Below are 15525 nucleotides of genomic sequence, written 5' to 3' on the forward strand. Positions count from 1 at the left end.
CTGGTGCCACAAAGGGATTGTTATTAACACTGCTATCACTACCTCAGTACCATGATCTCAGTATGATATCTCACGTTGGCTTCAGTGGACCAGAGCCCTGATTGCCGCCTGAGAACGTTACCCCTCTCCACGAAGAGGATGCCAAGGGTTGGATTTTGGAGGGGTCCATTCATATCTAACTTCATATCATGAACTTATGAAGTAGGAGTGACACTAGTGCCACTTAATGTATATGGAGTTCTGAAATGATATATGGTAATATACAATCAAGAAAATATGCAAAACTTGTGAAGTTAATTTTGTTTTAGAGTATGCAACAGTGACATGAAGGCTGTGTAAAATATTTCTTTACTTTTCAGTTTGACAGTAATAATTAGTGAATGTAGGATTTGAGGTTCTCATTGTAGTGAGTATGAAGACGGCTGTTGTCTGAGTTGTACTGTCATGTAGTCTTGTAGAAGTTTGCTTATGTTTCGGAGGTTTTTCTGCCACCATTGTCTGAACAGACTAGTGAATGATTGGAACTTGGGATGTGAAAATTTGTATGGCGTTAGATCTTGAACATACCTACAAATCATGTATGAAATATTTGTAACTCATCGGTTACCAACATTTCAGTGGAGTGAAATTTTGAGGTTATATTTGACAAATTTAAGGTAGATGGAAGTTTTGTGGTATGTAATGTAACATTTGCAGTTACAGGTTGTAAATTCTTACATGTTCACCAGAATTTGACCTTTTACTGTAGGTAACAGTAGTAATTATGGTAGCTTAGAGACTTCCCACCCAGTTATTGTGTAATGTAGGATTTTACTGAAAGTGCCTGTTACTGTCTGATTTTAACCAAAACTGGAATGCAGTGTCAAATTTGAGTAAAACTCCCCAGTATTAAAATCATTAAAAATGAAAACCTCTTCAGCTGTTCTCAAGTTGTTTTATGTACACAAGTGGATGGAGCGATTTTTAATGTGGTCCAATTGGGATAGATTCTTATGATTCATGAACTTTGTTGCATTTCATTGCTAGATTAAAGACTTACATTAACTTTATATAACGTTAACAGCCTCAAAATCTGTAGTTCATTACTATAAATCTGTGCAGTAGAAAAGTAATCTTTATGAGCTGTGTCTGGAATTATTGGTGTTTCATATTTCTGTTTAACACAGTTATTTACCCCCTAGATAAAATAAAACTGCACAGTACATATCCCTTATATTTATGATCAATATAAAGTCTGAAATAATTCTTTTTGTGCATACTACATTGTTAATGAGCATTTCTTCTTTCCAGTTTTCTTCCCCCCCCATTTATAATGACAGGTTTACAATTTAGATGGGTTTTATTGCATTAGCATATCAAAAATCTATTTCATATGGAATTGAGTCTGCACTTTTTAGAATTTGTGTTCTGTTAATTCAAAATAGGAGGGATATTTCAAATCAGGTATGGTGGTTCCTACCAAATACAGAACAGAGTGGTAACCATTTGGCCATGATGTTCAGTCTCTGGAGTATGGCAAATCTTAGAATGGGTCTTTTTAAGTTTGAGTCCTGATACATTACGTGCAGCTGGTTCATAGAGTGAATACATAATAGAGAGGTTACATGTATGTCTGTCAACATGCTTAATCATACAAACCACTGAACATATTTCACTGAAATTTGGTATTGGGTGGAGGTCCACTTAAACTCATCTGTCAGATTTTATTTTGATATGTATTGATGTTCAAACTTCTGATCTGTGCGAAGTAATATTGAATTGTCTAATATTGTGGATGTTTATTTCAGATATAACCTAGAACTGAAGACAGTTCCTGGTCCAATCAGACATGCTCTTGGGGTTGTATTAGCGGAGAAACCTGAGCTGAAGGCAGTGCTTATGGGCACAAGAAGAACAGATCCCTACTCTGCGATGATGAATTCTTTTCAGGTGCAATATCTAATATGTTTTCAATTATGTGTTTGCAGTGACAGTACTGACATATTTGGTTTAAAATTCTGAAACATTGTTTCAGTGTGGTGTGTATTTAATTAATTTCTCTGCAGTCTATACTGGTAATGTATATAGTGTCATTAGCATTGAAAAAAATTAATATCAAAGGCAATGAGGTACGCAGAATTAAAAAATTGAAAAATACATATACTCTAAACTGGAATAAACTTTTCCACTATTGCAGTTTATTTCCTTTTCATTATAGGTGATAATTCTGTTGAAATAGGCTTGAATTCAACTGAGGTTGCTGTCTATCCTGACTGAGGTTTTCTAATGTTTTTCTCAGTTGTTCAAAATGAATGTCAGGAGCCTTGAAGTAGGCCACATTCACCTCTTGTCAAATCCATAACACCTTCCCATTCATGATCAGCTTTCCATCTCATTTGACTTTGTGTAAGCTCTGGAGTTGAAACATTGTTAAATTGCATAAGAATAATGTATCATGTAATTAAAACATTTTATAAGTTATATGTTATGGCAGAATCTGGGATTACAGAAACATCCATACATTCTTGGTGATTGGGTAAACTTGTGTTCTTAACACATGACCTCTCATTGCTGTCAACCTCTACTGTTTATGTTCTGTTGCAGATATATCAGTTCTTCATAAAAACCAGCTTTGAATAAATGTAGGAGTATCAGAAGAGGGAAAAATATTATTACATAGCTGGATAGATAAAAATTTTAGATTCTTAGATTGGTTTGTAAGAAATATAGCCTGTCTTTACGTCCTGGTCAGGCAGTCCCTTCTACAAACAGCATACAAAAGTTCTTTCTGTCTGTAACAGACAAGTAATTGCAAAAGTGTGGGAACAGACAAACTAAGGTTTGATGTTTCAGATGACAGACTCAGGCTGGCCTCAAATTATGCGTGTGAGCCCATTGCTGAACTGGAGTTACCAAAGTGTGTGGACATTCCTCCGGGACCTGTCAGTACCCTACTGTAGTCTCTATGATGAGGGGTAAGTCAATGGGTATATGTTACCAGAATTATTTTTAATTATAAATAATTGAAACATTGAGTTATACTTCAAAGCGTGGTACTACATAAAGTGATTATTTGCCAATGAGGCAGTTTCTGCTAGGCCTGCCATAATATGGTGTGATGGATTTTAAATTGCGTAAAATTTATGTTTGCAGAGTGGTTCATAACAAAAATTGTGATGTTCTTATCAGTGCTGTGACATTGTAGCCTATATCATACACCCCTGGCTGATTTTGATTTAGTTTGAAATATAAATTTATTTAATTGATTAAACACCTACTTATGAGAGAATAAGGGATAGTAGCATCTTTTGTTATAAAGGAAGTGCAACTTAAGTGTTTTATAGTTGAAGTGTTGACTTCCATGTACTAAATTTGGGTTAAGCCTTTATTGGTTAATATTTGTCATGAAGAAGATGCTACAATTTTTAAACTTTATGTTTTACGGATGTCAGCAGAATCTAATATCTCAGAACCTTCGAGGTTGACCTTCATGATACTGCTGAATGTATAGACCATTGAAACATTTTGTAATGTATTTCTTTGGTTTTAGATAGTAGTCAATCAACCAGTCAGGAGCAGGAAAAATGTTATTAAAATTGGATGGTTTATGGATTGAACCATGGTGTTCAGCAGACACTTTGTATTTGATTTCTTAAAGTGGCAGTCACTCATTAACACCACTTCGAATTCAGAAACTTTGTTAGAAATTCAAGTGTAAAAAAATTACAATTAAACAATATCGGGTGTCATTTATGTTCTGATGTCTACACTGCCAATATCTTCAATTCAGTCATTTACGCTTCACTCGGATAGTGTTGTTCAGCTGCTGAGGCAGTTTAAATCATCATTTGTGGATCCAAGCATCTGCTGGTGCCCTAAACTTACCTGACATAACCTGTACCAGCAAATCATCCCAACAACTTTAATCAATCCCCATGATAAACCTCAAGCAACAAATCCTCCACTGTGACATAAAGAAGAGAGTGGCAATTATCAATGCCATCCAAAAGGCACGCCAATACATCAACTGGTTACAAGCCTTTGCAGTCAAACATTCTAGGAGTATGTGACAAAAGATGGTGGTACCATAGAGAATATTTTCAGTACTTTCTTATCTTAGGTACAGAAGTCTCTCTTGGAAGTATTATTTAATTACAGCTTTATGAACATCCTGACAACCAGTTGAATATTTTGAAGGGTGGATGAGCTTATATGGAAAGACAGGAGCACATCTGTTCATCAGTCAGGATAGCTGGCCTCTGGGTCAAGATTTGGACCCAGAACCTTCTGGATACAAAGCAGGAGTGCTAACTGCTTGACCATGACATTTGGTGTGGTTGTATTGAAATTATCATCCACATTGAGCTGAAGTTCAGCTATGTCAGTGCAAGTTGGGTTCCAAAATAACATGAATGAGCAGATGGAGATGTTTGTTGAGGTGTGCACATGGCTCCTGAATTTTCTGAAGAAGGGCAAGGAATTCTTATTTCTGATCATAACCTGTGATGAGACATGTTCATCATATTTCTGAAACCAAGCATACCAGCAGGGAGTGACAACATTAAAATTTGCTTGTACCCAAGAAATTCAGAACACAGCAGTCAGCAGGGAAAGTGATGGTCTTGTTTGTGTTGACTTGTTTTAGAGATAAAACACTAATTGTACTATACTACTGTAATCTATTTCAAGACCAAAAGGTGCGTATGACTGTCCGAAGTGACCATTATCTTGCATAATAATACCTTTCCACCTTCTGCCCAAGTGACACGCAGTACTCTTGATGAATTAGGGTGTGAGTTGCTGCTTTACCCTCCTTACAGTCGGTGTATGTCCTCATGATTTCCACCTGTTTGGACCATTCAAGATTCACCTGGGAGGCTGCAGCTCAACACCAACAAGTAGATAGGGCCAAAAGCAAAAATAGTTCTTCACTGCTGCAATCCACAAATTATATGAAGGGTGGACCAAGTGTACTGCAAAACAAAGACAATACACAGAAAGGTGAACATGGTTTCAGCTGCGTATTAAGCCTATAGACATCCAGAGAAACAAAAGTCCAGGTCAAATTTGAACCCTTTTCATAGATTGTGAGGCAGCTTTATAATTGCATAGTGTCTGTACATAGCTTTCGATTTGATGGTGATTGTTAATGAGCTGTTGTAGCTAAGCATGTGAATTTTATATGGAGATGAATTATAAACATATTACAGATTTTCTGAGAAACAATCTTTGTATGCTAAGAATTACAGAAATGATTAAGTTGCAAAAATTTGATGTTGCATCTGGCAAACATAGTGTGATCAGAATCTGAACTAGTAGAAATTATGCACAAATGTGTCACAGAATTGTGTAATTACTAATCTATCTTACTGTATAGATCAAATCACTTGAAGGGCATATAAGTTGTACCCAGAAATTTTTGATGTTAGTTGGATGATATTTTTGTGCCTAACCCTTGTAGGCTTTTAGAATGAAGATCAAGACTACGTAGCATGGCCAGCAACTGTTTGAAAGCTGTCTGTCAGGGCTAAGAGAATACCCCTCCCCTCATAAGTTTTGGATTTGGACTAAACACCAATGAAAATTGATAAATTTAGTTTTTGTAAATTTTGCATTGTTATGCAAAATAGCCTAGTTTCTTTATTATTCTTAGAATCCACTTTGAAATGGAAGTTTGATATTGTTGTTGATATTCTTACCTACAATATGCCACTCTGTGTAACAGTTCTGACTTCACTAGAAATTTATAATTCATTTGTTTTTGTAGTGAACCTGAATCCATTTTGTGTATCAGATGAATAATTAAGTGTTATCAGTAGCTGCTGTAACCTGTGAATGTCTTAAAAGAATATTTGAACTTATCTGTTTGAATGCTGTACACTTCTGCAGAGCCACTCTTTCCTTACCGTCAGTGATATTTGTTGCAAAAGAAGTATTTATTTCATGGAAAAGAAGCTTCCTTATCACATGATAAGTAGTGACAATGATAGTGTGTGTATATATGTTGTGTGTGATGGTAATGTTAATGAAAATCGTGTCTATAAGCCTTATAAATCAGACTTATAATCATAAGATGTGATAAGGAAGAAAAAAGATATACCCATTAAAATACAGTAATAAAGAAAACTAAAAGTATTCACCATAGAGCATTACAGAAGCTTGTAAAAATGTATAACTTAAATGATTGACTGCTTCCTTCTATATCCTTTCCAGTTTATCATTCATCAGTCATGTTATCATAAGATAGCTATACCATTTGACCTACTTATGTCATTGTTAAATAAAGCATGAATAAATATAGAGGCCACTTGGAAGATCTAGATATAGGTGGGAAAATAACATTAAAATTGCTCTTACAGACAAATGAATGTGAGGGTGTATACTGAACTTGCTAAGGATAGCACACAGTGATTGTTTTCATAATGAACATGTGTGTTTTATGAAAGTGAGAAACTTTATTAACCATCTGAGCAATTATCAACAACCATATAATTTATATTTTAACCTGTGAATGTTTATTTATGCTATGTCTGATTAAAGATCAGGACCCTATCTCATATTGAGGTTCTTCCACCTGCTCATAAGCATTCCTACAAATTTGACATGGCCTCACAAGTTGATATAGTATGGAAAACTTGCATGTGTTTCTACATAGCTGTTTTAATGCACTTGTGGAAAAACATTTGTCATGCCTCAGTGTAATGAAGTCCAGGGCCAAATCTAAATTCTAAAATACTTCAGATTTTCCCTCATTTGTAGTCAAATTTCAGTGACCCCAGTAGTAAATTCTGTCTGTGTAAGATTTTTGTTACCTTAATATTCAAAATATGTTGCCTTCCAGAAAAACTTCATATAGGGAATTTCACTGATATATGAAAAAAGGAACCACTTATAATTGGAATTTATTGTAACTGACGTGTGTTGTGTTCAGAAAGGTCCAAAAATAGTGCCCCATAAGGTTTATGTCTATTCTGAATTTTGTATGTAGTGTGTATGACCAAGAATGGCATGACTTCTTCCTTTTATTGATTTTAGATTACTGGTTGCAACTGTGTTGTGTTATTGACTTTCCCATTTGGTGATATATATATATGCCACTTGTTTCTTGAGTGGTTATTTTGCCAGTGTTTATTTATTCATGTAATTGATATTTGAATGTCAGAGTTTACATTTCTTAAGCTGGTCATGCGATCTCATAAATTTGAAACACAACGATAAACATGTTGCCAGCTATGCATTTCATTAGGATAATTGTGTGTCGGGCAAAATATTTAAAATTGTGCTATAATTGGTCTTTTATTTTCTTAATCATTGTAAATATTGAACGTTCCTTGGTGCTTCACTGACCTTAATAATTGTTATGAATTATTTATGGAACAGCCTCTGTTAGAGTGTGACTTTAAGGTTGTATAGAGTGTATAGTTGTCAGGAGCATTGCATGACATGATACAGATCAGTCGTAAGGTTCCTATGGCGTTGACATGCCACACACACATTCATTATTGATTGTGTCATGTTGGTTTAAACACCTATTAGACAAGAAAGCTGTGGTCATACCATATTAACCTACATATATAAGTCAGAGTGAATGCTGTGGTCTAGTGTAGTATTTTTCAGAGACTAGTGAGAAAACATGTCTATTGATCTCCCACTTTTTAAAATTTTTAGTTTATACTATGTGAAGTATTTATGGTGGCATGCATGCATTATGGAGACTTGTGTATAGTGAAGAATTGATTTGTCACATGTTAAACTGATTTTGATAATGGTGAATCAATTAGTATGGGTCAGGTGAAGAATCGCAAGTGTCGTGAACCTGATTGGCTGCGTGACCTGGAAGGTCGATTGTGTTCAGTTATTGTAATAATCAGCTTCACAAGTACTGTAATTTCTTTGGTGTTATTCACTGATTCAACAATATTTTCTCTGTCTGTTGAATTGTCACCAGCCATTTGTGTGATCACAGATGTGAAAAATTTGAATGGCACTACAAATTGTCTGTGGACATCTTGCCGTCAAAGCTGCACTGCAGCCATTTACAATTGTTCACAGATATATGTAAACTATACATTCAGTTACACAAATGTAAATAATACATTCAGTTTTGCAGCTGATAATAGTACTTTCCCATTGTGGAGTTCAGAAGAGAATGGCTTTTACACAGATGTGAGGAATGAGACAGAAACAAATTCCAGTTTAATTGAATTTGATGATAATGTGAATGGTTCATTGCCATTGTATGTAAATGTGAATGGATGTGGCTATGAACCTGAAGTGTCATGCACAAATTTTTATCAGCAGTATGGAAATGTTGGTATTTCATTTCATTGTGAAGTCAGCTTCAATATGGATCCTCAGATAGTGATACCTGACTCACCACTCAACATTGACACAGATAAGACTGCTCTGATAAGTTACCTCATATTTTCCTTAATGCCATTAGTTTTCTTTTTCGTTTGCTCTTTCTATGCTTACTGGCGGAAGTTGTTCAAACCAAAACCAAAGAAAGTTTTACATCTGTATGCGAAAAAGAAACAAGTGAAGAGATCTGAGACATTTTATGAGAAGAAAGTAAAGGAGATGGATATGTTGCGAGAAGCAAATAGACCAGATTCCACAGCAGAAGTTTTGAGTATCAGGTCTGTTAAGGGTTCAGCAGATGGTAAACATGAAGTGCCTAAAAATTCCTGCCCATCATTTATCAATGTTCCAGTGTCAACCTCTACAGCGGTGAATATCCATGTATCTGACCAGGAGCAATTCTTGTGATTGCCACTTTCAGTAAGAAGTAACTGTCTCTTGTATTTATTAGATTTAATCCAAAGACCATTTACAGTTTCACAATAGTGGTGGGGGGGGGGGGGGGGGAAGTCTGATAAACACCTAAGCCCAAACACATAATTATCAGTTAATTCCGAATACATTATAACAGCAAATGTAATATACAGCTACTAAATAACAACATGGTACAGCTTCTTCCTTTAGCAGTTAATAGTTACTCAACAGATCAAAATATTCCCTGCTTTTATGGCAAAATTCAACCATTGGTCCCTGTTCTCACTCATTTCAATCCAGTTTGTACATTCACATTCTGTTCTGCAAGATTTATTGTAATATTTTCCTCCTAAGTGGCCTCTTACCATGAGTTCTGCCCAAAATTTTGTATAATTTCTTGTTTTCTTTAAAGCCTGCTGCATGGCTGACCCATCCAATTTCATCCTCTACAATGTAATTACAATATTTGTTCATATGAAAAAACGTAACTATATTTCTCCTGCTACTCTAAGTGTGGAAGAATATGGGTTGAAGGTAGGCATATGAGAATGTACTGAGGAAATGTTCAGGACCTACAAGAAATGAAGTAATGGAATTGAGAAAATTACACAATAAGGATCTTCATAGTTTGTAACCTTATAATGGGGCATACTTATTGTAGGTGATATTCAATAATTGGCATTGATTTCTGTATGTATGACTGTATTATATTACAATTACATGTTTTGATATGTAAATGTCACTTTCAGACCTTAAACCTGTTAATTCACTTATTCACTCACTCTATGGTGCAGAATATTCTTTGGAAAAGTCAGTTGTACACAGTGTTTAAAATAATGTTTAAAACTTGTGTAAAATGATGTATTGCACTTAGGAATTAAAAAAAATCAGGTGTGAGTCATGAAGATGACATTTTTGTGTTGAAAAATGTCATAACTCAGTATGTGTAGTACAAAAATTGGTGTGTAGACTGAAATCAATGCTAATTAATGTTCATAGTTTATAATTTGTTGTTTTATTGTGGTGATTAAATAAAAGATAATGATCAGGGTATGTAACAACCATGAGTATTACACAAAATATATACAAAGTTCTGGTTGGGAAACCCCATGGTTCAGTGGTTACTTCAGAATTTAGTTTGGCATAATTTCTAGGCTTTTGAATTGATGAATGTGTTCTGGTTTATTGTGCCTCACCCAACAGTTGTATTGGGAGACAGACATGACCTGACATGGGAGTGGCCACATCTCTGCCCCTGTATGTGTCACTTCTAGGCAGCAAGGGATAGGTAGCCTGGAAGTGCTAATGTATCATGTGGTTTCATTTTTTCTACACAGACTTTGTATAAAGTACATGATGTTAACATTTGGGTGAGGGTCTGTTTTATTTCATTGAACGTTTGTTATATTTCTTACAGATATGTATACTGAAAGCTGTGGGTCAGATTTAAGTTTGGTCCATATTTATCCAATAAAAATAGTGCTACAGGCAATTTACTTTTGTCAATATTGATTGACTGAAACATGTACTGTATGAAGTTCAAATCAGTATAATTTTTACAAAAATATGGCTTATGTTACAAAAGGTTGCTACATTATGTGAAGTATAAATCTCAAAAAGGTCTACATGATTTATCTGAAACATATTTACATGGTGCATATTGAATGAAATTATAGGGATATGTTATTTCTGACTGTACAGTGTGATTAATTTTACGGTAGATTTATATCTGGCATTTATATTGGTATGATGAGCAGTGGTGTATGCAAAATTATAGAGAATGAATTTGGAAAATATTAGTGTATACACCTTTCCATTTGTGTGCATGTGTGTGTGTGTAAATGTATTGTGCGCTGAAAACCATTTGAAGGAACTGTTGCAGACCATTATGAGATTCATATAAATTTTGATCTAAACTAGCGTGGGGGAGGATATGTTGGACTGGGCAAAAATAAAATCTTCCTGGTAGCTTTTAGCATGGACTGCCTGACAACTTTCATCGAAGACAGTCACATGATTTTGATGGATAGAGAACCTTTCTATTACATCCTTACTTTGTTCTACCAGTCTTATATTAAAAATTAGTATGCACTGGAGTATGTAGTCACTTGCCATTCAGTGTTTATGGTGTCTTTTAGGTTGTGTATTGAAACTTCACGTTTGTTACAGATACACTTCACTGGGTAGCAGCCGTAACACAGCCCCCAACCCTGCACTGAGTTATGTTGACAGTAATGGGACTGTCCATTACTGCCCTGCCTACATGCTTCAGGATGGTGCGAGTGAAAGAAATGGGAGACACTGAAAGGTAAATTGTGATTAACATTGTTGCTGTCTGTTATGAAAATAGATTCCCTGTTTTTGAACTCCTGAAAAAATGAGGTGGCATTTGTACATCTAGTGTGTTTGACATATATTCAGGCAATACCCAGTTCAGATCCAGACCAGAGATGGGCTATCCCATCGAGGTTTTTTTGATTTTACACACTTTTGTCAGATACCACAGTAGAGTCTCAAATATTTTACTGCAGAATTAGTAAGTGCCAAGGTGTGTCAGTACCCGGAGTGCTGAATTATTTTCTGTGATTGTTTCTCATTTGCTGTTTGGAAAATCATACATGTAGGTTCACTGTCACTGTCACTAAAACTGTTACCAGATGTCTTTTCTGTGAGGTTTCTAAAATGTCTTCACTTAGAGGATACCACTTACATTCTCTCAGGAAATGGATGCACATTAGTTCCATTGCTGAATTTATACACTCTGCTACGGGTGCTGTTTTGTGTCTTGTAATCCCTCTGCAATAAATTTGTTCATAGTGAAGGCTGTTGTCATTCCAGGGCCTACCTTGGTATGCCTACCATAAACATTTTGTTATTTCATTGCATTTCTTGCGACTCTTGATGTCCTGTTGTGGGAGGTATTGCTTTAATGAATGTTTCTTTTTCCATGTATTAATTGACAACCCCTTGGTTGCAAGGTACAGATCATCTCACCATCTGCTATAGACAGACTCCCACACACGTTGTGGTTAACACAGAATTTTAGTGAGAAAAAATCTTTGTATAAAGAAAAGGAGGTGTGAGAAGAGTGAAAAATTGTTTGAGGACATGAGCTGAATTAAATTGAATCGTGTCCAGGTGAGGGAGATGTTGGTATTAGTGAGGTACAGTCACTTATATTGTGATACACTAAACAAGATTTTATTCAGTGCTTACCAGTTATTGGTAATTGATAATGGTTACTTTTTTGCAATAGGAGTTACCAGTTATAATTATGGATCTGCATACTGTTTCATCAGCTGAAGAACTAGAGCAACTTGTGGCCATCGCTTTTGGTCCAGAGGGTCGAGCAGTGATGGTGCAGCAACCTACTGGTCAGTTTAACATTACTCGTAGCGGCTACAGTATTTTAATGTCTGTCTACCCAGAGCCTGACCCCAAGAAGCCAGCACAACGTATCCTCATTGATTCTGCCAGAAGAGTGCTTGAATCCCTGGGAGATGGTGTGAAAAGTTTTATAATAATGACATCATCACTTCTGAAGTATTGTGAATCCCTTGACAATCCAGTACGTGTTGCAAGACAGGTAGGAGCACTGGGAATGCAGTTAAATGTATTTCATTCCCAAAGAGCAGAACTTCCTGTGGTTACTGACAGTGTTCTGAAAGAGAGAATTGTTTGCTTTGAAACAGTTGTTCATACTTTCTTTTCTACTCGATTCCCAGCCCCTGTTAGCAATACCCTTTCCTTGTTATTGTGTCAGTGGATTCTTTCTAACATGGGCAATACTCTGGAGTTGAAAATGCAGTCTTATTCGCAGCACACACTGCAGAATTTACTAAAAGATTTTTCAATGCTCTGTCAGTACAAGAGTGGGGGATCTAGACCAGTTTCCGAGTCTTGCATCCAACAAGGCTACAGAGTGTACCAACCTGCTGTTAATCTGACAGTGTCTGGTCCATGCGCTATACAGTTCTTAATGCTTGGTGATAGTGACTGTCCAGATAGCGGTTGTTTTGATGATATTGACATTCAGAGTGAAGTAGAGAGATTTCTTCTTAGTCTTGAGAGACAAGGCTGCGAAGATGAAAAAATTTTACTTGTGACATCGGCAGTATTGTCTGATCTAACATTGTTTCGTTTAAGACGTTTAAACATTGCGATTCTACAAGGAGTCCTACCAGAAGAAGTCAGTTACATATATTCAGCTTTATTTCATTTCCAGCAGGGTGATTTAAAAAGAACAATAATCAATGTAAAACCTGAAGTGGACTGTACATGGTTGGAGATCCCAAATATTTATCAACTTTTCCTGCATGCACCAACATTGGAACTGCGTGCTGAATATGCCTGCTCCTGTCAGAGTGCCATCAGACTTTGCATTGCTGCTGCTTCTCATGCAGTGATGACTGATTTCAGGCCCTGTGTAATGAGAGCTGGAGGATGTTTTGAAAGAATCCTTGAAATGCATCTTGCATTCAAATGTGGAAAGAGCCTGCATGATCCTCTGGCATGCAGGGAGGCAAATCGTGTGGAATTATTAGAATGGCATAAACAGTACCAAGTACTTTCTGACAAGAATTCACAAAGTATTGCCACTGGAAGTGACACTTGCAGAAAGAAAAGTGGGAGTCAGGTAAAACATTTTTGTGAGGTTGCTGTTAACAGTATTGTCTGTTGTACCACAGATCACGTTCTGTGCAGTCTAAGTGAAGCCTGCGTTGGGCTCGATGAAGATGTGGTAGGGGCGATCGTGAAAGCTTTACTTGCAATACGGAGAAGATTACCTCATCCTGACAAGATGACACAGAGTTCTGCTTTGGAACCTGTGGGCATGAAACTTTGTATTTTGCAACATTCACTGTGTACTGCTGCTAGTCTGCTTAAAGTGTGTGGCATCATACAGACCAGGAAAAAGTTGCCACCATAGTGGTGGACAAAGTGGCACCAGAACAGATTTTCTCTTACTACCTATATATATCTTTGTCAGTTGTTACCTCACCAGGGTTCCTTATTTGTTAATCACCACTCCTGAGCTGTGCGACAGACCCAACATGCCAGTATGTTATCACAGTCCTCAGTAAAGTTCTGCACAAGTCTCGGCCTGGTCCTCGTAGCACAGATAATGTTTGGGTCTGGGCAAAATTTGAGCCTGGTTCAGACAATAGCAATCAAACATTATATAGAAAACTTTCAGCAGCCATTCTTTATTTTGCAAAGAGGAATTCTAAAATTTTGCCCTGTGCAGACCTCTAGTCCTCTGTTGGGACTCACTGCAGACCTGATATTTGCCATGCAGGAATTTACAGGGTTCATAAAAATGTAGTAACACATGGAAATGGGGTCACTATACCAAGATACAGAGCAAGAAATGCTGATTCCCCCTTCCTCACACACGTATAATATAGATATATGAATGAATTACATGTAATAAGAAAACATTACAGGGTTTATGGATAATCTGACATTTGTAAGAAACTTAATCATAAGGTCTTTCATTTGCATCCATACAAAGTGAAGTTTTCCATTTCTTTTCTCTCACACAGATGTAATAATAGTTACATTTGTTCTATAATATTTAGTGAAAGAGCTTTATAATTAACTAACATGAAGAAGTTTTAAATTTGGTTTTGCTTTTTCAGGGTCCGCAGTGGCCACGCAGTCTGAGGCGTGGGCCTTGTGCTGCTTGGTCACTGGGACCGTGGGTTCGAATCCCACTGAAGCCATGGATGTTTGTCCGCGTTTTTCTCTGTTGTGCTGTCCTGGTACAGGTAGAGGCCTTGCGATGGGCCGATCCCTCGTCCAAGGAGTCCTACCGAATGTCTATAGATCAAGCCAACGAAAAGTTGGTACCCGCAGTGCTCAGGCACTTGAAGTACGGGTCGTTCCCAGTATCCAGTTTACTTTTTCAGATTATAATATGCTGCTAAAAAATGTAACAGCGTCTTTCATCAACTTCAGTTGCTATGAAAGCTTCATATATAACGAGTCTAGTTTTCATCAAAATATTAGGAATAGCTTTAATTTTTTGTTCAGTCATGGTGGTACACACTGTATGGTGCTAAGAATAGCCATTATTATTTTTATGGACAGGTGCTGAGAAGCAAACATTGACAGATTGTTTTGAATGCACGTAACTAATTGTGTATGGATGAAAATGAGAGGCATTTCAAGAGCTTCACTTTCTGCAATAAATTACAGGCTTGTATCTTTCTTCACGTAAATTTATCATGTCAGGTCAATGATAAAATTTGAGAGGGACATTTAAAAATTGGGTTGGGTGTATTGGTTTTGCACTTTACTTAATGTGCCTTTGTGGTATGCATTATTCTGCTATATAACACTGTGCTGTTTTTCTAAGTGTCGATTAAGTCAGAGCTGAACCTGATGTAAGGTCTTAAATATTTTGTTTGTTAGGAAAGGGTTGGTAGATAAGTAGATTGTAGTCCTACTTTCTGTGTCTCCCTGCAAAGCTTTCTTAAACTTACCTTAAAATGGTTATATTTTTATGATGTTTTGACTTAATATGTATGGTGATTCATGTGACAGAGTATTTTATTGTTAGGAATCTAGAACCAAAATCTGCACCAATAATTATATGTATATAAAACACGTGGTCAGGTCATAATAAACTTTGTGCAATTAAAATTGTTTTATTTTACTTATGTGACTTGTATTGGCCAGTGCCATATTTTTTACTGTTATTCATCTTCTGGCATGCGACTGTGGATTTGTATGTTTGTGTAACGAACACATTTTAAGATGCTACAT

At 36.3% G+C, this 15525-nt stretch overlaps 1 protein-coding gene across 4 annotated transcripts in view; it reads left to right on the forward strand.

Moving 5' to 3' along the window:
• Nucleotides 1–15402, forward strand: part of LOC110830015 (bifunctional FAD diphosphatase/FAD synthase) — a 24216-nt gene extending 8814 nt beyond the window's left edge. The window contains exons 3-6 of one of the 4 annotated variants that reach the window (XM_022064369.2): nt 1788–1929; nt 2833–2954; nt 10924–11062; nt 12011–12150. In XM_022064369.2, the coding sequence (XP_021920061.2) occupies nt 1788–1929; nt 2833–2954; nt 10924–11059 (400 nt within the window). In that variant the 3' untranslated portion in view covers nt 11060–11062; nt 12011–12150. Of the gene's footprint in view, nt 1–1787; nt 1930–2832; nt 2955–10923; nt 11063–11738; nt 11893–12010 lie in introns of those variants that run through there. The other 3 variants (XM_087357213.1, XM_087357212.1, XM_022064368.2) reach the window with 3 other exon arrangements.
• Nucleotides 15403–15525: the final 123 nt, after the last annotated feature.

Source organism: Zootermopsis nevadensis, unplaced genomic scaffold (assembly GCF_977971745.1).
Source record: "Zootermopsis nevadensis isolate Lab colony 2312 unplaced genomic scaffold, Znev_1.0 Znev_ptg000028l, whole genome shotgun sequence".
Lineage (NCBI taxonomy): Eukaryota > Metazoa > Arthropoda > Insecta > Blattodea > Termopsidae > Zootermopsis > Zootermopsis nevadensis.